This window comes from Macaca thibetana, chromosome 10 (genome assembly GCF_024542745.1).
Source record: "Macaca thibetana thibetana isolate TM-01 chromosome 10, ASM2454274v1, whole genome shotgun sequence".
In the NCBI taxonomy this organism is placed as follows: Eukaryota; Metazoa; Chordata; class Mammalia; order Primates; family Cercopithecidae; genus Macaca; species Macaca thibetana.
This window is the reverse complement of record NC_065587.1, coordinates 67,977,494-67,997,875: the sequence shown is the minus strand read 5'-3', so window position 1 is coordinate 67,997,875 and position 20,382 is coordinate 67,977,494. Positions and strand designations below refer to the sequence as shown.

General features: G+C 46.2%; 2 protein-coding genes across 6 annotated transcripts in view; one reads left to right on the top strand and one right to left on the bottom strand.

Moving 5' to 3' along the window:
* The window catches only part of TTLL9 (tubulin tyrosine ligase like 9), a 65,586-nt gene extending 46,035 nt beyond the window's left edge, over positions 1 to 19,551 (top strand). For 4 of the 5 annotated variants that reach the window (XM_050807125.1, XM_050807124.1, XM_050807123.1 and 1 more), the window contains 4 exons: positions 8,859 to 8,917; positions 9,750 to 9,946; positions 12,455 to 12,568; positions 17,934 to 19,551. In XM_050807125.1, coding sequence (XP_050663082.1) covers positions 8,859 to 8,917; positions 9,750 to 9,946; positions 12,455 to 12,568; positions 17,934 to 18,447 — 884 coding nt within the window. In that variant the 3' untranslated portion in view covers positions 18,448 to 19,551. Of the gene's footprint in view, positions 1 to 8,858; positions 8,918 to 9,749; positions 9,947 to 12,454; positions 12,569 to 14,114; positions 14,240 to 17,933 lie in introns of all 5 variants that reach the window. The other variant, XM_050807126.1, reaches the window with a different exon arrangement.
* Positions 1 to 20,382, bottom strand: part of DUSP15 (dual specificity phosphatase 15) — a 746,139-nt gene that overhangs the window by 64,873 nt on the left and 660,884 nt on the right. The gene's annotated exons all lie outside the window — the stretch shown is intronic.

Genomic DNA, 20,382 nt, shown 5'->3' with positions numbered 1-20,382 from the left:
GTTAAAAAGGAATGGGGAAAGTGCTTTATGTCCTGATATGAAACGATTTCCAAGATATATTGTTAATTGGGAAAAAACAAAGTATGTCTAGAACAGTGTGAAAGTATGTTCTCGTTCATGTTAAAAATTATATCTGGCCAGATGTGGTGGCTCACACCTGTAATTCCAGCACTTTGGAGGCTGAGGCAGAAGGATCACTTGAAGCCAGGAGTTCAAGACCAGCCTGGGCAACATAGTGGGATCCTGTCTCTATGAAAAAAATAAAAATAAAAATAAAGTAGCCAGATGTGGTGTCACATGTCTGTACTCCCAGCTACTCAGGAGGCTGAGGTGGGAGGATCACTTGAGCCCAGGAGTTCGAGGCTGCAGTGAGCTGTGATTTTGCCCCTGTGTGCCAGTCAGGGTGACAGAGCATAGACCCTGTCTCAAAAAAAAATTCTCTCTCTCTCTCTATATATATATGTTTGCTTATCTGTACATAGACATCTCTGGAAGAACAGACAAGAAGCTGGGTGCAGTGGCTCACACCTGTAATGCCAGCACTTTGGGAGGCCAAGGCAGGTGGATCACCTGAGGCCAGGAGTTGGAGACCAGCCTGGCCAACATGGTGAAACCCCATTTCCACTAAAAATACAAAATTAGTTGGCATTGTGGCACCTGCCTGTAATTCCAGCTACTAGGGAGGCTGAGGCATGAGAATCCCTTGAACCTGGGAGGCAGAGTTTGCAGGGAGCCGAGATCACACCATTGCGCTCCAGCCTGGGTGACAAGAGCAAGACTGTCTCAAAAAAAAAGAAGCTGGAAATAGATGTAGCGTTTGGGAAGAGAAATGTGAGTGGAGACAGAGGTAGAAAGGAGATGTTTCCTTACATACATTGTGTGCGTTTTAACTTTTGAGCAATGTGAATGTATTATCTGGTCATAATAAACACATCAAAAGAAGATCTTTAGGCCTGAGCCTCAGAAGAAAAGAGGTAGAGAATCCAGCAATATTTAGGAGGCAAGTGGGCAGGACCAGATGACCTGCACGTTGGAAAGATGGAAAGGGGTGACGCTACCCAGCTTCGGGTGTGGGCAACCTAGCCAATGCTTTTAGTCCATGTGCATCTCTCTGCGTTAATTTTCCCATTCAGTTGAGTGCGTGTCCAAGGTGATGCATGTGCATTGCCTGCATGTGAGACTGGGATTAGACCTTTCTGAGTATTTTTTGCAATTTGTTTTTTTCTATTTTGCCAACGTCAGCACTTCCAGTACATTCATTTTATTTTGTAATTCTAACAAGCATTTATCATACGCAAGTCATCGAGTTTTTTTTTGTTTGTTTGTTTTTTGTTTTTTACTAAAGTTAAATAATACATGTAAAGCACTTAAAACAGTGGCTGGCCCAGAGTGACCTCTCAGTAAATGTTAGTGGTCCTCCTCTCCCACTTAAAAATGTTTGCACAGCTCTGGGCATCATGGGGACTTTTTAAACAAATCAAGCCCTCTCCCGAGGCTAGTTACTAGTTAATGAGGCTTTGCTGTTTTCACAGTGAGTAAATACACATTTTCCACCCCTTCTTTTATATTGTTTAAAATTTTTAATCTTGAAATATTAATAGAAAATAATTTCCTATAAATAGAAAACTGCAGGAAAGACTGTAACAACCCATGCATTTACCATCCAGATTTAACAGATTAATATTTTATCATATTCACATCAGATATTACATACCAAATTTTAAAATAATCTTGGATCACAAAATAATAAACATTTTCAACCTGACTTTATTATATATAATATATATAGTTTATATATAATTATTCAAATATATATTTACATATAGTATATCTATACATATACTAAATACAAAAATATTCATTGAAACACTGTATATAATAGTGTACAGTCATCACCCTTGATCCCTTAAATCTCCCTTGAGGGATGGTGAAATGAATGATAAAGCATCTATGTGATCTTGTGCATCTATTAAAAGCAATGAGATAGGTCGAAATATCAGGACATAGAAAGGTACCTAAAACAGATGACTAAGTTAAAAACAAAATCTAAGATGGAGAACTGGTATATTCACGTTCCCATTTTTGCCTTTTTTTTTTTTTTTTTGAGACGGAGTCTCGCTCTGTCGCCCAGGCTGGAGTGCAGTGGCCGGATCTCAGCTCACTGCAAGCTCTGCCTCTCGGGTTCACACCATTCTCCTGCCTCAGCCTCCCGAGTAGCTGGGACCATAGTCGCCTGCCACCTCGCCCGGTTAGTTTTTTGTATTTTTTTTTTAGTAGAGCCGGGGTTTCACCGTGTTAGCCAGGATGGTCTCGATCTCCTGACCTCGTGATCCACCCGTCTCCACCTCCCAAAGTGCTAGGATTACAGGCGTGAGCCACCGCGCCTGGCCTCATTTTTGCCTTTAAGGAAGAATGTTTCTGTTTAAGAAGAAGTATGAAAGGATGTTCATGATTCACTAATCTATCTTACTGATTGATTGATTGATTGACAGTTTCCTCCTCTATTGCCCCTGATCGAGTACAGTGGTGGGATCACCACTCTTTGCAGCCTTGAACTCCTGGGCTCAAGTGATCCTCCCATCTCAGCCTCCTGAGTAGCTGGGACCACAGGCACACGCCACTATGTCTGGCTAACTTGTTTTTTGTAGCAATGAGTTCTCGCTAGGTTGCCCAGGCTGGTCTCAAACTCCTAGGCTCAAGAGTGTGACCTTGATTCAACAGTTTGAATCCTCCCACCTTGATCTTCCAAGCTGCTGGGATTACAGGCGTGAGCCATCGTGCCCAGCCTCACTAATTTATTAACTCTGAAAACTGCAGAGTATTAGAATCAGGTCAGGAAACATTTATTTTCAACTTTATACATAACTATTATGAATTGTTTCTACAACGGATAGGCCTTACTCTAATAATAACATCATAAAACATCTAAAGGATATAGTTTTTATAAAAGTGGTATAGCTCATGAAAATCAAATCAGAAAATTCAGAAAAGTACCAAAAGGAAAAGAAACCTTCTCTAGGCACATTTTCTGGCAAAAACTACTTACTTGTTTTCCTTCTAGGCTTATTTGTAGGGAATTTTGTTGTCATTCACCTTTTATATACAAATGATCCCACTGTATAAATATAACCTTTTCTTGCACTAAACATTATCAGCAGTATTTTCCTTGTAGACTTTTTTTTTTTTTCCTGTTACAAAAATATTCCACTGAGTAGGTTTCCTGGTTTTCTAATCCCCCATGCTGCAGGCATTCGGGAAGTATTCAGTTTCTTGCTATAGTGACACATAATGCTGCAAAGGAGCATATTTCTTCATAAATCTTTTACGGTATTTAAGATGTTTCCTTTGGATGGTGTCATAGAGGTGTAAATACTGAGTCAAGCCCATCTGGCCACATTGCTTCCCAGAAATGTCCTTTTATGTTTTTACCCTCGCTGGGTGTGGTGGCTCACGCCTGTAATCCTAGCACTTTGGGAGGTTGAGGTGGGCAGATCACTTGAGGTCAGGAGTTCGAGACCAGCCTGGCCAACATGGTGAAACCCTGTCTCTACTAAAAATATAAAAACTAGCCAGGCATGGTGGTGAGCGCCTATTACTCACCCCACGGGAGGCTGAGGCAGGAGAATCGCTTGAACCAGGGAGGTGGAGGTTGCAGTGAGCCAAGATTGTGCCACTGCACTCCAGCCTGGGTGATAGAGCAAGACTCTGTCTCAAAAATAAATATAAATAAATAAATAAAATAAAATATGTTTACCCTCCTATTGACTGGTCCATTTCATCCCAGCTCCCCAGTCCTGGGGACAATTGTTTTAAACAGCCATTTCTGAAATGATTGGGCACATCTAGGTGAAGCAGATAGGGGCATTCATTATATGACTCTTGCAAATATTCTGTGAGTTTTGAAGTTTTCAAAATGAAAAGATTTTGTACATCCCACTGACTTGATGAGGAAGCAGAGTTTTGCCTTAAAATTAGCATTTCTTCCAATTTTCATTTTCCCCCATTTGCATGCCTTTGAAATTATGTATCTTCTATTACTAGGAACTTTGAGCTTTTTCCCAGATGGGGTCCTACCAGCTGTATTTTCTCTTTTATGTTTGTCCATATCCTTTACTTAGTACATAAACAGTCATACTTTTTACTGTTACTTCATGTGGGATTTTCATGTGACAGAAACATTAGACTATTGCATTTGCTACACATCTTTTCTGTGGTCACTGATTCTTTAATTTTTGTCTTGACATCTGTTCATTTTTATTTTCACATGCTTGACGGCTTACTTGTCCACTGGTTTCTTCTGTGATTTTTACCATCATTTCTAAACTAAGAAAAGTCTTTTTCTCCTAAAGATTTCACCATGAATCAGTTCTGTTTCTCTGTGGATTTGGTTATATGTTTACTCTGCTACTTGACCGTTGGTCCATGGAGACCTGGTTTTAGGTTCCTCTCTAGAGACGGGAGGCTCTGAGGTTTGCTGACCATCTCCCACCCCTTTCTTTTAGCCTCTCCTCCTCCTCTGCTCCTAAGGAGGCCCACTGTCTCCTCCACAGCAGGCAAGAGCAGTGTGTGAAATGTGAAGTTCTGGGAGCCGTGCTTCCTTCATCCGAAGAGAGCTATTCGTCCTCTTCAGCCAGTAACTCACTTTGCTCCAGCATCCTCTTTTCCTTTTTTTTCTTTTTTTCGAGACAGTCTTGCTCTGTTGCCCAGGCTGGAGTGCAGTGGTACAATCATGGTTCACTGCAGCCTCCATCTCCTGGGCTGAAGCGATCCTCCTACCTCAGCCTCCCTTGTAGCTGGGCCCACAGGCATGTACCACCATGCGCAGCTAATTTTAAAATTTTTTGTAGAGACTGGTCTCACTATGTTGCCCAGGCTGGTCTCAAACTCCTGGGCTCAAGTGATCCTCCTGCCTTGCCCTTCCAAAGTGCTGGGATTACAGGCATGAGCCACTGAACCTGGCCTTCTCTTTTCCTATTTTTTATAGCAGCTTTATTTGGCCATCATATCTTCATATATTGAGATATATATTGAGCTTTATTGAGATATAATTCACATATCATACAATTTACCCAGTGAAAGCATGCAATGAAATGCCTTATCATATCCACACAACCATTACCACAATCAGTTTTAGAAAATTTATTTTTTTTTTAAATCAGGGTCTCCCTATATTGTTCAGGCTGGTCTCGAACTCATGGGCTCAAATGATCCTCCCACTTCACCCTCCTGAGTAGAGGATACTATAGGTGTGAGCCACCATGCCCAGCTTTTTAGAATATTTTTATCCTCTCCCCAAAGAAATTCCATACCCATTAGCCATCATCCCCTATTCCTCCCTAGACTCCCCTCCCAGGCCTTTGCAGCCACTTCCTGTCTCTGTGGATTTGCCTACGTTGGACATTTCATATAGATGGAATCATACACTATGCAGTCTTTTGTGTCTGACTTCTTTCACTTGGCTTGTTTCTAAGGTTCTTCTATGTTGTAGCATGGATCAGTACTTCATATTTCTTTCTGGTTTTTGTTTGTTTGTGACCAAGTTTTGCTCTTGTTGCCCAGGCTGGAGTGCAGTGGCGCCATCTCAGCTTACTGCAACCTGTGCCTCCTGGGTTCAAATGATTCTCCTGCCTCAGCCTCCCAAGTTGCTGGGATTACAGGTGCCTGCCACCATGCCCGGCTAATTTTTTTTGTATTTTTAGTAGAGATGAGGTTTCATCATGTTGGCCAGGCTGGTCTTGAACTCCTGACCTCGGGTGATCCGCCCATCTCAGCCCCCCAAAGTGCTGGGATTACAGGTGTGGGCCACCGCGCCTGGACTTTCATATTTCTTTATTGCCAAATATTCCTTGTATAGATATATCACATTCAGTAAAATGGGTATACCATTTTATCCATTGTTGGCACTGGAGTTGTTTCTGCTTTTTGGCTATTATGAAAAATGCTGCTATAAAAATTTCATGTACAAGTTTTTGTGTGGACATATGTTTTCATTTCTTTTTCTTTTTCGAGACAGTGTCTCGGTCCCCCAGACTGGAGTGCAATGGTGCCATCTTGGCTCACTGCAACCTCTGCCTCCCAGGTTCAAGCGATTCTCGTGCCTCAGTCTCCTGAGTAGCTGGGACTACAGGCGTGCGCCACCATGCCTGACTTAATTTTTGTATTTTTAGTAGAGATGAGGTTTCGCCATGTTGGCCAGGCTGGTCGCAAACTCCTGACCTCAAGTGATCTGCTCACCTCGGCCTCCCAAAGTGCTGGGATTACAGGCATGAGCTACCTCACCCAGCCTATTTCGTTTCTCTTGAGTATGTATCTAGGAGTGGAATTGCACATAATAATTCCATGTTTAACTTTTGAGGAAACTGTAAACTGTTTTCCAAGGTGCTGCACGATTGTACATGTCCCCTAGTATTGTTTGAGAGTTCCAATTTCTTTATATCCTCGTCAACACTTGTTATTTTGTATTTTTTGAGACAAATTCTTGCTCTGTTGCCCAGGCTGGAGTGCAGTGGTGTGATCTTGGCTCACTGCAGCCTCGACTTCCCAGGCTCTAGTGATCCTCCCGCCTGAGCCCCTCAAGTAGCTGGGACTATAGATGCTCGCTTCCATGCCTGGCTAATTTTTGTATTTTGTGTACATACAGGGTTTCATCATGTTGCCTAGGCTGGTCTTGAACTCCTGGACTCAAGCGATCTGCCTGCCTTGGCCTCCCAAAGTGCTAGGATTACAGGCGTGGCCATCATGCCTGGCCAGTACTTGCTATTATCTGTCCTTTTCATTATAGCCATTCTAATGGATGTGCAGTGGTTTTGATTGGCATTTCCCTGATGACTAATGATACTGAGTACCTTTTATGTGCTTGTGACCACTTATAAATCTATTCAAATCCTTTGCCCATTCTTAAATTGGATTATCTTTTTAGTGTTGAGTTATAAGAATCCTGTATGTATTCTGGATACTAGTCCCTTATTAGATACATTATTTGCAAATATTTTTTCTCATTCTGTGAGTTTTCTTTCATTTTTTTCCATAATTCCCATTGAAGCACAGAAGTTTTAAATGTTGATAAAGTTGAATTTATCTATTTTTTATTTTGTCATCTGTGCTTTTGGTGTCCTATCTAAGAGGACCTGCCTACTCAAGGTCACAATGACTCATTCCTCTATTTTTCTCTATGAATTTCATAGTTTTGCATCTTATATTTAGGTCTGTGGTCCATTTAAAATTAATTTTTGGGCTGGATGTGGTGACTCATGCCTGTAATCCCAGCACTTTGGGAGGCCAAGGCAGGCAGATCACCTGAGGTCAGGAGTTTCAGACCAGCCTGGCCAACATGGTAAAACCCCTGCCTCTACTAAAAATACAAAAACTAGCTGGGCGTTGTGGCACACGCCTGTACTCCCAGCCACTTGGGAGGCTTAGGCAGGAGAATCGCTTGAACCCGGGAGGCAGCAGTTGCAGTGAGTTGAGATGGTGCCACGGCACTCCAGCCTGGGTGACAGAGCAAGACTCCGTCTCAAAAGAAAAAAAAAAAAAAAAAGAGCTCTGAAGAAGAGCTCTAAAGAAGATGTCTAGGAAAAAGATGCTAAGGAGGATACTCACCTTCTCCAGAGAGGTTGAAACCACCCTACTCTGTTCAATACACCACAAACTGGAAGAGCCATACGTTTAGGGGAATTAGACTTGGAGTCAGAGACCTAGAACCTCTACCTCCCCATCTGAGAAATGCCCCAAGTAAGTCCTGGAGAAAGTCAGGTCTTATGGCCATTTCATGAGGTTTGGTACTGAGTGTGGTAGCTCACACCTGTAATCCCAGCACTCTGGAGGCTGAGGCGGGCGGATCACTTGAGGTCGGGAGTTTGAGATTGGCCTGGCCAATATGGTGAAACCCCATCTCTACTAAAAACACAAAAATCAGCCTGGCATGGTGGCGGGCGCCTGTAATCCCAGCTACTTGGGAGGCTGAGGCAGGAGAATCGCTTGAGCTCGGGAGGCGGAGGTTGCAGTGAGCTGAGATTGCACCACTGCACTCCAGCCTGGGCAACAGACTATGTCTCAAAACAAACAGACAAACAAATACAAGGAGGTTTGAGGAAGCCATCCTGCTTAGCTGTGGGGGGAAGATGTTAAGGAAGGAGTATTCTGAATGGTGGTCACTTAACTTCTCTGAGCCTCCAAGGTCTCATCTGTGAGACGGGAATAATTTGGGGAACAAGTGAGATGCTCTGTAAGCTGCAAAGTGCTGCTGATGTCACTGGTGGTGATGATGGTGATGGTACTGAGAGGCCAAATCTCCGGGCTGGGTCTTCCAAGGCCACCCTGACCCTATCCCAGTGCTGGATCCCTTTGCCAATATTCCTACAAAGTGGCCGCCCAGCCTGGACCCCTCTAGTGACAGACAGCCTAGTGTGTCCTGAGATGGTTGTTCTGTATTTAGTTCCTTTACTTGTTAGAACCACTCCTCTTGATTAAAAAAAAAAAAAAAAAAAAGATTAAAAAAAAAAAAAGAAAAGAAAAACCGTAGTATAATATCAGCTATGCCAGGCACTGGAAGAGGCACAGTATTTAACCTTTTGAAAAATCCTGTGAGGTCAATATACTACTAAGTACCCCCATTAAAAGGTGGGGAAATAGGCCCAGGGAAGTGAAATGGCTTTTCAGGAGCCCACAGCCAGGAAAGATGCAGGCAGGATTTGAATCCAGGCCCAACTGACTCCAAAGCCCACACACACGACTGTGGAGCTATTTCGTAGTCTTCCCCATCAATTCCCAAGCAAGGTCTCAGTTCAGTCCCGGGGACTTCGGGGGGCAGGGCTCGCCCTTTTTGTTCACACTGACCCTTGACTACCACCCTTTCCCAGATGTTCACCTCACCAACGTCGCCGTGCAAAAAACATCTCCCGACTACCACCCAAAGAAGGTGAGGAAGCCAGGCGTGGCTCTGCACGGGGGCAGCCCTCTAGGGCCGGGTCGGGGTAGGGAGGGTGGAGTGGCAAGGAGCCCAGGATAGGCCTGTCTGAGCCTGTGTTCACCAGTGAGGCAGGCCTGCCCATCCCACTTGCAGGGCTCAGGGCAGGACTACAAATGGAGGCCTACGTATCATGTGTCTAAGTATGTAAAAGTTGTAATCACACTAACACACCCCTAAACAAAAAATGTCCTATTCCCCTACCTTGACAGATATCTTCTATTGGTCAATGGATTAATCGATTAATGTAATGTATCATACAGATATATTTTATCTCTATCTATGTAAAATAACCTGCAAGGCCAGGTTCAAATACAGAATTCTCAGACTTCTCAAAGTCAAGGGCCAGACCAAGGGGACACAGGAGAGCAGGTCCCCAGCTCACACCTGTTCCCTTCTCTCCCTCCTCTGGCTCCATCCCACACAGTGGGGCCCTTGTGCATACACACCCCTGAAAATGGCAGCCTGTTGGTCACTCCTTGGCCTTGGGATGTACACATGGTCAGTGTGGTCTGTCCTCAGCAAGTCAGGCTCAGGGAAGGGGCCTACGCAGGCCGTGTGGGTAGGGACTTCTGGGATCCTGCATAGCCAGTCCTCTTAGACATGAAGAATTTTTTCCCCTGAAAGAGGGGCACACCTGGGGTCATCCTAATTACAGGGCTCAGGGCTGGGCCCCTCTTGCCCAGGTCTAAGGGAAACACCGAAGGCAATTGTGTAAGGGTCCTACCAGGCCAGATCCTGACTAACTGAGGCTCCTCTCTCAACCTGGCTGCCCGGGGCCCAGGGCTGCAAGTGGATGCTGCAGCGCTTCCGGCAGTACCTGGCATCCAAACACGGGCCCGAGGTGGTGGAGACGCTCTTCAGGGACATCGACAACATCTTTGTCAAAAGCCTGCAGAGTGTGCAGAAGGTGATCATCAGTGACAAGCACTGCTTCGAGCTGTACGGCTACGACATCCTCATCGACCAGGACCTCAAGCCGTAAGTGGGTGGGTGGGAGAGCCAGGAGGTCACAGTTTGAATACCCAGACTGCCCAGGTTTGAATCCCAGCTCTGCCAATTCCTAGTTGTATAACCTTGTGCACACTTACGTTTTCTGTGCTTCAATTTGCCCATTTGTAAATGAGGTTGGTCATGACAGGATCTATCCATAGGTCATTATAGGAACGTTATGATGAATAAGTGAGATATAGTCTGTAGAGCACTGAGGACCAAGCCTGGCACTGGGAGGCCTTTCCTGATCATCTGCTGAGTCAGGAATTCTCCCCTATACCAGGCAAGAAACTTCCCCTCTGTAAGTCTTGGAGCTTTGAAGATACAAAGCACCATATAATGGAATATTGTTACAATGTTGATCTTTGCCAAGACTTTGATCCACTTCCAAGATGCCGGTGGAAGAGGTTGAGCTGATGAATAGAACAAACTGGACCTGGCAGGGACCACTGTGATGGCCTCACATGATGCAACAGGACACAGAAGCCTAGTGAGGGTCAGGGAGCTTGAGGTTATGTAGCCAGTCAGGGGCAAAGCCAGGCCCAGGGTCTAAGGACTTGGACTGAGCTGCTCCTCACCAGCACTGCCAGATCCAGGAGCCAACCCTCTATTCAGGGTCACCATGTAAGTGTTGAGGGGTTTTCTAAGCCAGGAGAAGCCCTCGCTCAAGGGAAACAGGGTCCCGGCACCAGCAGGACTCTCTCCTTTGTCCCCTGTAGCAGGATGTGACTGCTGGCATTAAGGTGGACCTGGTGGAGGAATAAGCTCTGGTCGGTGCTTGGACACCAGCTACTGCAGGAAGCACTGGAGCATCCACTTGTAGCCCTGGGGCCTGGGTAGTCAGGTTGGGGGAGGGACCCTCAGTTAATCACCACCTGGCCTGCTGAGACCCCTAAACAATGGCCCTCAGCACTGCCCTTAGGCCTGGACAAGAGGGGTCCAGCCCTGAGTGTTGTGATTCGGATGACTCTGGCCGTGCCCCTCCGTGTGGGCAAAAATTCTGCAGGTCCAAGAAGACTGGCTGCATAGGACCCCAGGTGGCTACGTCACCCCTCAGAGCCTCAGCTTCCTCATTTGTAAAATGGGAAACACCATGTCTACCTCTCCAAGTTGTTAGAGTAGTTTACCAAGATAATTTGCTGTACAGTGGAAAGGGACTTGGTCTCCCACAGACCTGCCAGGTGAGCCCTTCCCTCTCTGGGCTCCAGCTTCCTGTCTGTAAAAGGATGGGGTTGAACAAGACAAGAGGTGGTTAGCGGGAGGTCTTTGGGCTGCTTTTGGCCTGCAGATACTTGGAATTTGGCCTTTAGACTGTTTTTATTTTTAATTTTAATTTATTGACAGGCTCTAAAATTTGGAAGATGTTTACATAAAAATCAGAATTACCAAGTACAGTGGCTCAAGCACCTATAATAATAATACCAACTACTCAGGAGGCTGAGGCAGGAGGATGACTTGAGGCCAGGAATTCAAGGCTGCAAAGAGCTAAGATTGCACCACTGCTCTCTAGCCTGAGTGATAGAGCCAGATCCTGACTCTTAAAAAAGAAAAAAAATTCACAATTTTTGGCTTTTCTGGAAAAATCAGATGATCTCTCAATTCTGGACTCACATGCCCACAAGGCAACACTCTCCTGGAGCTGGCCACAGCCACCCCTTTAGACATGGAATGCCCTTTCCAGCTCACCACAGTCTCCACCTCTCCCCACTGCTTCCCAACCCCTGACACAGCAGGTTGGGTGCCACCTACAGTGCGCAAATTTTCACTAAGAAAGGGAAGTTTTTCTTGCATTCACATCTCTGTTGGAAGAAGGGAAAACAATAACACCACGAAAGCACCATAATCATGCCTATGCCAGCTTTCTACATTTAAGTTACCTTTCTTCAAAGTGGAAAGGTGGCTCATGCCTGTAATCCTAGCACTTTGGGAGGCCAAGGTGGGTGGATCACCTGAGGTCAGGAGTTTGAGACCAGCTTGACCAATATGGTGAAACCCTGTCTCTACTAAAAATACAAAAAAAAAAAAAAAAAAAAAAGCTGGGCGTGGTGGCGGGCACCTGTAATCCCAGCTACTCTGGAGGCTGAGGCAGGAGAATCTCTTGAACCTGGGAGGCAGAGGTTGCAGTGAGCTGAGATCATGCCATTGCACTCCAGCCTGGGCGACAAGAGCAAAACTCCCTCTCTAGGAAAAAAAAAAAAAAAAAAAAAAAAGGCAGGGGGGTGGGAGGGAGCTGGGCACAGTGGCTCCTATCTGTAATCCCAGTACTTTGGGAGGCTGAGGCAGGAGGATCACTTGAAGCCAGGAGTTTGAGACTAGCCTGGGCAACCTAGCAAGACCCTATCTCTATAAAAATAATTTAAAAAAATAGAAAGGTAGAGGGAGTAGCCTGGATTGAATTAAGGGTGGGGTCCATGCATCCATCTAGCCTCTCAGTGAAATCCTAGGGGCTCCAGGGACCGAGTAACCCTAAGACTCTCTACTCCCCTTCCTCCCCAGGTGGCTCCTTGAGGTCAATGCGTCCCCGTCACTGACAGCCAGCAGCCAGGAAGACTATGAGCTCAAGACCTGCCTCCTGGAAGACACCCTGCATGTCGTGGACATGGAAGCAAGGTGAGGGAGGGCAGCCTTGATCACATGTCCTTGTACATGACAACTGAGGCTCCCACCAAGGAAGAGGGGAAGCTTAGAACCTTGGGGCCTGAGTGGCCCTCAGTGATGGCTTTGGCCTGCCCTACCACTTTGTAGATGGAGAAGCTGAGATGTCCACAGAGGGTAGGGTCCTGACCCAAGGACTTGACCTCTCCAGGGCAGAGCAGGGCCAACTACAGCTTTCTGAGACAGTCCAGCAGGATTTCCTCGAAACCTTCTGACTGTGAGGCTTTGGACTAGTCACATCACCTTTCTGAGCCTCAGCTTCCTCATCTGCAAAATAGGAAATGCCATGTCTACCTCTCAGAGTTGTTAGATTAATTTACAACGATAATTTACTATCTAGTGCCTAGCTAACAGTAAGTGCTGAGTACAAAGCTATTGCTATAACAATGTGCAATGGCAGAAAAAAAAACCCAGAGCTACTTTTAGGAATGGGTGAATGTGTGAATCCAGGTGCTCAATGTTGGCTAGTCTGTTCCCCCTCCCCCTCCCCCTCCCCCTCCCTCTCTTTCCTCTGTATTAGCTTTTCCCCAATTATTCCAGCAGAAGTTTGAGGATTGATTCTCCTTGCTGGGAACTGGGACACATGACCATTCCTAAACCACTCATTGTGACTCTGCTTGACCAAGCATAGTTCTTGTGCCCACATCCTCGGGAGTGGGGTCAACCCCACGTGAGCCATGGGATGAGGGAGGGAGAAGTGGTTCTCAAAGGAAAACCCAAGGTACTCTTGGACTGAAAGGTGAAATGGATGCTGAGCAGGCAGAAACCTCAGGTATCCACTATTCCTACCATCACCTATTCATTCAACAAACTTTTGAGCCCTGCTCTGTACCAGGCCCTGTGCCATATCCTGCGGACACAGTAAGGAACACGACAGAACTAGTCCCTGCCTTTATGGAGTTTAAGGTCTAAGGAGGAAAGGAGACTTTAAACCACAAATCACAAATAGAGGCACGTGGCCAGGCGCGGTGGCTCATGCCTGTAATCCCAGCACTTTGGGAGGCCGAGGCAGGCAGATCATTTGAGGTCAGGAGTTTGAGACCATCCTGGCCGACACGGTGAAACCCCATGTCTACTAAAAATACAAAAATTAACCGGGTGTGGTGGTGTGCACCTGTAGTCCCAGCTACTCGGAAGGCTGAGTCAGAAGAATCGCTTGAACCTGGAGGCAGAAGTTGCAGTGAGCCAAGATCGTGCCATTGCACTCCAGCCTGGGTGACAGAGACTCCGTCTCAAAACAAAAACAAAAACAAAAACAAAAACAACAACAAAAACAAATAGGGGCATGTTATCAAGAGCAAGGAGCCTTGGGGGAAAACTGGGGAACAACCCCTCAGAGACCTGCATAGGTACCTGGGAAACAGTCAATGAATGGTTGGGAAAAAAGGACTTCTGAGAGACGGACATCAGTCGGGCTCAGGGAGGGATCAGGGACCTCACTTGGGTGTTAGGGCCCCGCCAGGTGCACCTTTATTAACCCTGTGTGCTCCTTCCTGTCCAGGCTCACGGGAAGGGAGAAGCGAGTCGGGGGCTTTGACCTCATGTGGAATGATGGCCCTGTTAGCAGAGAGGAGGGGGTTCCTGACCTGTCGGGAATGGGAAACTTTGTGAGCAACACACACCTCGGTATGTAGGGCCAGGTGGAGTGGGCACAAGGGATGGGTCATGGGAGGTACCAGGTAGTCTAGGAGGCAGGTTGGGATAGTGGTTAGATTGTTTGAATTCAATCTGCAACTTACCAGCTGTGTGACCTTGGGCAAGGGACTTAACCTCTGTTCCTCATTTTAAAATTTGGTTTCTAAAAAGTGAAAACTTCCCCTGATTATAAAAAAAGGATTTACACTCATTGTAGAATATTTGAAAACTAAAGAAAGAAATAAAAAAACATCCAGACATAACCATCTTTAACAATCTGGTGTATTTCCTTCCAGTTCTTAAAAAATGCATATATTCATACTTTTTCTTTTACAAAATTGGCATTGGGCTAGAGTTTCGAATCCCACTTTTCCCCATGGCATTTTCCATTCAAGTATATTAAGAGCCTCCCTCTTGAATGTACTTTTTGGTCCAGTCTGGATGAAATCTTTTACATACATTATCTCATTTCATCTTTAAGCAGTTTTTATTGTCATTTTACAGATGAGGAAATGATATCCAGGTGCTATGTAACTTGCTGAATGAAGGTTTTGGTCATAAGTGGTGAGCCAGGACTCAAACTCCCATCTGCCTGGCTCCAAAACCTGAGTGCTTGACCGTTAGACTTTCCTGCCTCTTGGCACAGTTTAAAAAAATTACCGTATGGCTGCAAAATATTTCAGTTTGTACATATGCCGACATTTACTAAACCAATTTCTTATAATTGGACATTTGGCCCAATTGCATTTTATATTTTTTAACTTTTATAAATAATACCCTGATGAACACCCTTTCACATTAAGCTCGGCTGAAATTCTGGCCATTTCCTGAGGACAGATTCCTAGAAGCAGAATTATTGGGCCAAAGGGATGGGATTATTACAACCAAACTGCTTTCCAGGAAGATTATACGAATTTGCCAGATTTGAATTTTTAGGGAAAAAAAAAATCTGTGCCAACTGGCGAGGTAAAACATACTGACTCATTGTTGTTTTATGTGCATTCCATTGATTACTGGTGAGGTTTCCGTTTGGTAAATTTGCACTTCTTCTTTTGTAAGCTGTCTATACTCTTTATCCATTTTTCTAGGGGTTGTTTAGTTTTCTAAATGTATAAGGCTTCGGATGACTATATAACCCTGTCCAAGCTTAATTTAATACGCATATAATCACCTGGAAATCTTGTTAAACTGTAGATTGTGACTCCATAGGTCTAGGGTGGGGCCTAAGATTGTATTTCTAACAAGCTCCTGGGTAATGCTCCATGGATTAACCATTGCTGTATAACAAGCCCTCCCAAAACCTAGCAGCTTAAAGCAACTGTTTTATTTGCTCATGCTTCCTCAGGTCCCTCCTGGGGTCACTCATAGGGCTGCAGGCACCTGGCAGATTTACTGAGGCTTGATAGCTACGACAGCCTCATTCATAGGTGTAGGGGTTGATACTGGCTGTCAGTTGGGCCTCTCTTTCCATGTGGCCACTCGTCTTCCAATAGTCTGGCCCTGGCTTCTTCATGTGGTAGACTTGGGGTTCCAAGAGGGTGAGAAAAGACACTGCAAAGGCTTTTGTGGCCCAGACTCAGAAGTCCCATAAAGTCATTCTGCTACAATCAAAGCATGTGTTAGTCTAACCCAGTCACTGGGTAAGAAAATAGACCCCACCTCGCCGGGCGCAGTGGCTCACGCCTATAATCCCAACACTTTGGGAGGCCGAGGCGGGCATATCATGAGGTCAGGAGATCGAAACCATCCTGGCTAACACGGTGAAACCCCGTCTCTACTAAAAAATACAAAAAAAATTAGCCGGCCGTGGTGGCGGGTGCCTGTAGTCCCAGCTACTCGGGAGGCTGAGCAGGAGAATGACGTGAACCCAGGAGGCAGAGCTTGCAGTTAGCCGAGATCGCGCCACTGCACTCCAGCCTGGGCGACACAGCGAGGCTCTGTCTCAAAAAATGAAAAAAAAGAAAATAGACCCCACCTCTTGATGAGAGGAGCAGCAGTCACCTTGCACAGAGGTGTGCATATAGGAATGGAATTGTTGCAGCCATTTTTGCTAACAGTGTACCTCAGATATCAATGCGCTAGTTCCTGGACCCCCATTTGAGTAGCAAAGATGGAAAGTGGCGGTTCTCTACCTTGGCTGCCCATTGGAATCACCCGGGAGCTTTAAAGACTACTGATGCCTGCCAGATCAAGATATGGTTGGTGTGGGCATCAGTAGCTTTTAAAGCTCTCAAGTGATTCCAATATGCAGCCCAAGTTGCAAGCCACTGTTTTATATTTTAATTTTTAATTTTTTTTTTTTTGAGACAGAGTCTCGTTCTGTCACCCAGGCTGGAGTGCAGTGGTGCGATCATAGCTCACTGTAACTAACCTCAAACTCCCAGGCTCAAGCAGTCTTCCTGCCTCAGCCTCCCAAGTAGCTAGGCCTACAGGCACACACCATCACACTTGGCTAATTTTATTTTTTTGTGTGTGTTTTTTTCCTGTAGAGACAAAATCTCACTATGTTGACCAGGCTGGGAGAGCCAGTGCTTTAGAAGTCTCTAGAATTATTCCTGTTTCAAGTGTTTGGGTTGATGGTGGTAAACACAAGGGTAGCTGGTTAGGGTAGGAAGAGTACTGATGGATTGTGTTAGGGAAGTGTTCAGGGACATCCAGGTGAAAGGGTCAGCAGATAACTCAGAGATGAGTCTAGAACTCCAAGAAGTTTGCACTGGACAAGAAGACTTGGGAGTTATGAATGAGCCAAATAGAGTTTAAGTTAGGGCTGCATGGAACTCACTCTGGAAAACCCTGAAGATGTGCATAGTAGGCTCTCAGCTCAGGGAATGGCTAAGTGAGTGCCTAGGAAGCAGGGACAGACAGGGTTTGGGGGGATGTGGAAGATGGCAGACACCCCCAGGTCAGTACTAGTGGCCAGAGAGATTCAGTCACTCAAGCAGCATTTTTGAGTGCCATCAATATGCCTGGCATGAGATTAAATAACCAGAGAGTTACCCCAAGGATCAGCTCTGAGAGCAAATAGCCAACATGTAGCACCATGAACGTCCTGGGAGAGACGTCTCAGCGCTCACAGCAGAAATATTTAAAAGCACGAACTGCCTGGGACTGGGGGCCACATGTACGGAAAACTCATCCCTTAGCCAGTTGTGCCTGACACATGGGTTGGGTAAGGGAAGAAAGCTGACAGTACTGGGCAGCTATGAGAAGCCAGGCACTGTGCTAGCTTTAAATGCATTTTCACTGAGCAAAGCCAGGAGGAGCGGCAGTGTGGGGTAGTGGTTAAGAGTGTAGCTCTGGCACCAGGTAGTCTGGGTTCAAATGATTTAACCTCTCTGAGCCCGTTTTCTCTTCTACACATCATTCCCGTGAAGGCCAAACAAATCCATCCACATTCAGCATCTGGAGCAGTCCCTGGCTTGAGGGAAGCTCCCAATCCTCACGTTCACTCCCTAAGGTGGGCAGTAGTATCCTGGTTTACAGATGAGAAGACCGATGCTGGAAAGGGTAAATGACCTGCTTGAGGGCCATGGCAGTTCAGGAATGGAGCCAGGATGTAAACCACAGGCTGTGTGTGGTTGTCTGACTCCCGCTGTCCCCTCTTCCCAGCAGGGAGTGGGGGCACAGGCCCCTCCACTCCTCCCAAGCACAGGTCATCCCAGCCAACACCCCACTTCCTTTCCAGGCTGCATCAACGATCGGAAAAAACAACTGAGGCAGCTCTTCTACTCCCTTCAAGTCCAGAAGAAAGCTTCCAGTTGATCCCCAGCTGCCAGGAGGAAATCAGCCTTAGCAGGTGCCACCCAGGCCTCCCCCGCACTCTCAGATCCCAGCACAGCACCTCAAAGCTCTCACCTCCCCACCTCCACCCTGGCACCAGCTTTGCTGGCTTAGCAGCTGCAGCTTACTACCTGAATTGGGCCGCTTGGATACCTCCAGCCCATCCCCAGGCATCTTTGCACCAGGAGACGCCAATCCCTAGGACTGGGGGGTGTTTTAACCTTGACAAACTGACTTGGCAATTAGGCCCAAAGAGAACAAATACAGCAAGTTCTGCTACCCCCAAGAGATCATATCTAATAAATGAGCACAGGCCCTACTTGGAGTCACTGGGCACCAGGCCTGGTTCAGGGGATACTGCTGGCTGCAGCCAAGTCCTCCTGGCTTTGACACTTGGATGCCTCCCAAGTCAGTGCTGAAAAGGTCCTTCAGGAGCAAGGGTTTGGAGGCTAAGGAACTTGTCTTTAAGCTGTGCTTACAAAGCAAGCTGTTATTAGATTGTATTTATTGGGGGTCTGGGGAAGTACTGAGCCCTAAACACATCCTCTTCTCCTTGTAATACCCTGACCCTGCATATGGGGAACCCATGGGGCTCCCTCACCATCATCTGAAAACCAGTGGGACAGAGCATCCCCACTTCTCAGATGGACCAGACAGACCAGGGAGGCAGAGCTTAGTGAGGGTCTCTGCAAAGGTGCATTGATCTAAGTCAGATGGGTGACTTAAGTGCTTCTCTAGGCCCTGTGTTTGAGCTTCGGAGCTGAGCCAGAAACCAGAAAACCTTGGGCTCATGGGCAGGACAGCTTGGGGAGTTGAGTGTGAGTAAAAATCTCTGCATTTTCACATCTTACATTCCTAAGCCTCCTCTTGGTTTAAGAGGGGTTGCAACAAGAGTCGGGGCTGTTGGGGTAACTGCTCCAAGGGGGATTTACTCCCTCTACCACTCCGCCAGCTTCAGAGTACTTTCTCTGGCTGCAAATGGTGGAATCTGACTGCCTAGGTTAAGCGCAAAGGGAAGACTTTTGGAAGGAAAATACTGGCAAATCCAAGAAGTGAACCCGCTGACTTTAGGAAAGCCAGAAGCCAAGCTACTCTGGACCTTCTGCCTTCAGAGCATGAGGACTTCTCCCATTCATCCTTGTGACTGAGGCAAACACAGACAGGTCCAGGCATGGGCTCCAGGTTCCCTATTTCCAGAAGGAATGCGATTGGCTCTTTTTGGCCCAGCACCCACCCTGCAAGGGAGGAAGGGGCAATTTTCCAATGGTGAAATTGTGAATCAGGCAGTCATACTGGAGAACATCTAGCAAGGTGAATTCTGCAACTCCCTACTTTATTTACATTTAAAAATAAGTAATATATTCATGTGGTTTAAAATCCAAAGTTTACCAATGGGTATAGGGTGACATCTCCTTCTCTCCCACCTCTGTGCCCCAACCCTGCAGGTGCTGTTCTGAGGGAATGACATTGTATTTGCACACACACATTATTAGCTTATAAGACACCTGCCTTCCCCTTGCTTTTCCCACTTGATGTATCTTGGAGCTTGTTCCTTATTCTTGATTATAGTTGTATGGTATTGCACTATCTGGAGCTACTGATTCCTTTAACTAGTCCCCTGTGGATGGACAGTTTGTTTCCAATTCCACCTGCCTACTTCTTAAGAGTTCACAGGGAAAACACATAGTAATTTCTGCAAAACTCAAGAGGATTCAAAACTGTAGGTCTGGGCCAAGTTTGGCTTGGGTAGGGTAAAACACCTGTGACCCACACTCACGTTTTAAAACAGTTTCTGCATTAGACAAAAATATTTAAAAGACAGGAGATTCAACTTCACAACCCAAATGTCTAGCTTCTCTTGAAAAAACGTTGCCGGGCGCAGTGGCTCAAGCCTGTAATCCCAGCACTTTAGGAGGCCGAGACGGGTGGATCACGAGGTCAGGAGATCGAGACCATCCTGGCTAACGCGGTGAAACCCCGTCTCTACTAAAAAATACAAAAAACTAGCCGGGCGAGGTGGCGGGCGCCTGTAGTCCCAGCTACTCGGGAGGCTGAGGCAGGAGAATGGCGTAAATGCGGGAGGCGGAGCTTGCAGTGAGCTGAGATCCGGCCACTGCACTCCAGCCTGGGCGACAGAGTGAGACTCCTTCCAAAAAAAAAAAAAAAAAAAAAGAAAAAACGTTAAGAACTGGCCATGACAGCCTGTGTTTCTATGTAACTATGAGCCAGAGCCAAGAAGCAGGGGGACCAGGAGAGGTGTGCCCCTGCCATGCTACCATTTGTTGTCACCTGCCTATCACAGGTTCATTTCAAGGCAAGAACCATGTTCATAGGTGGTATTCTAAATGGAGCGG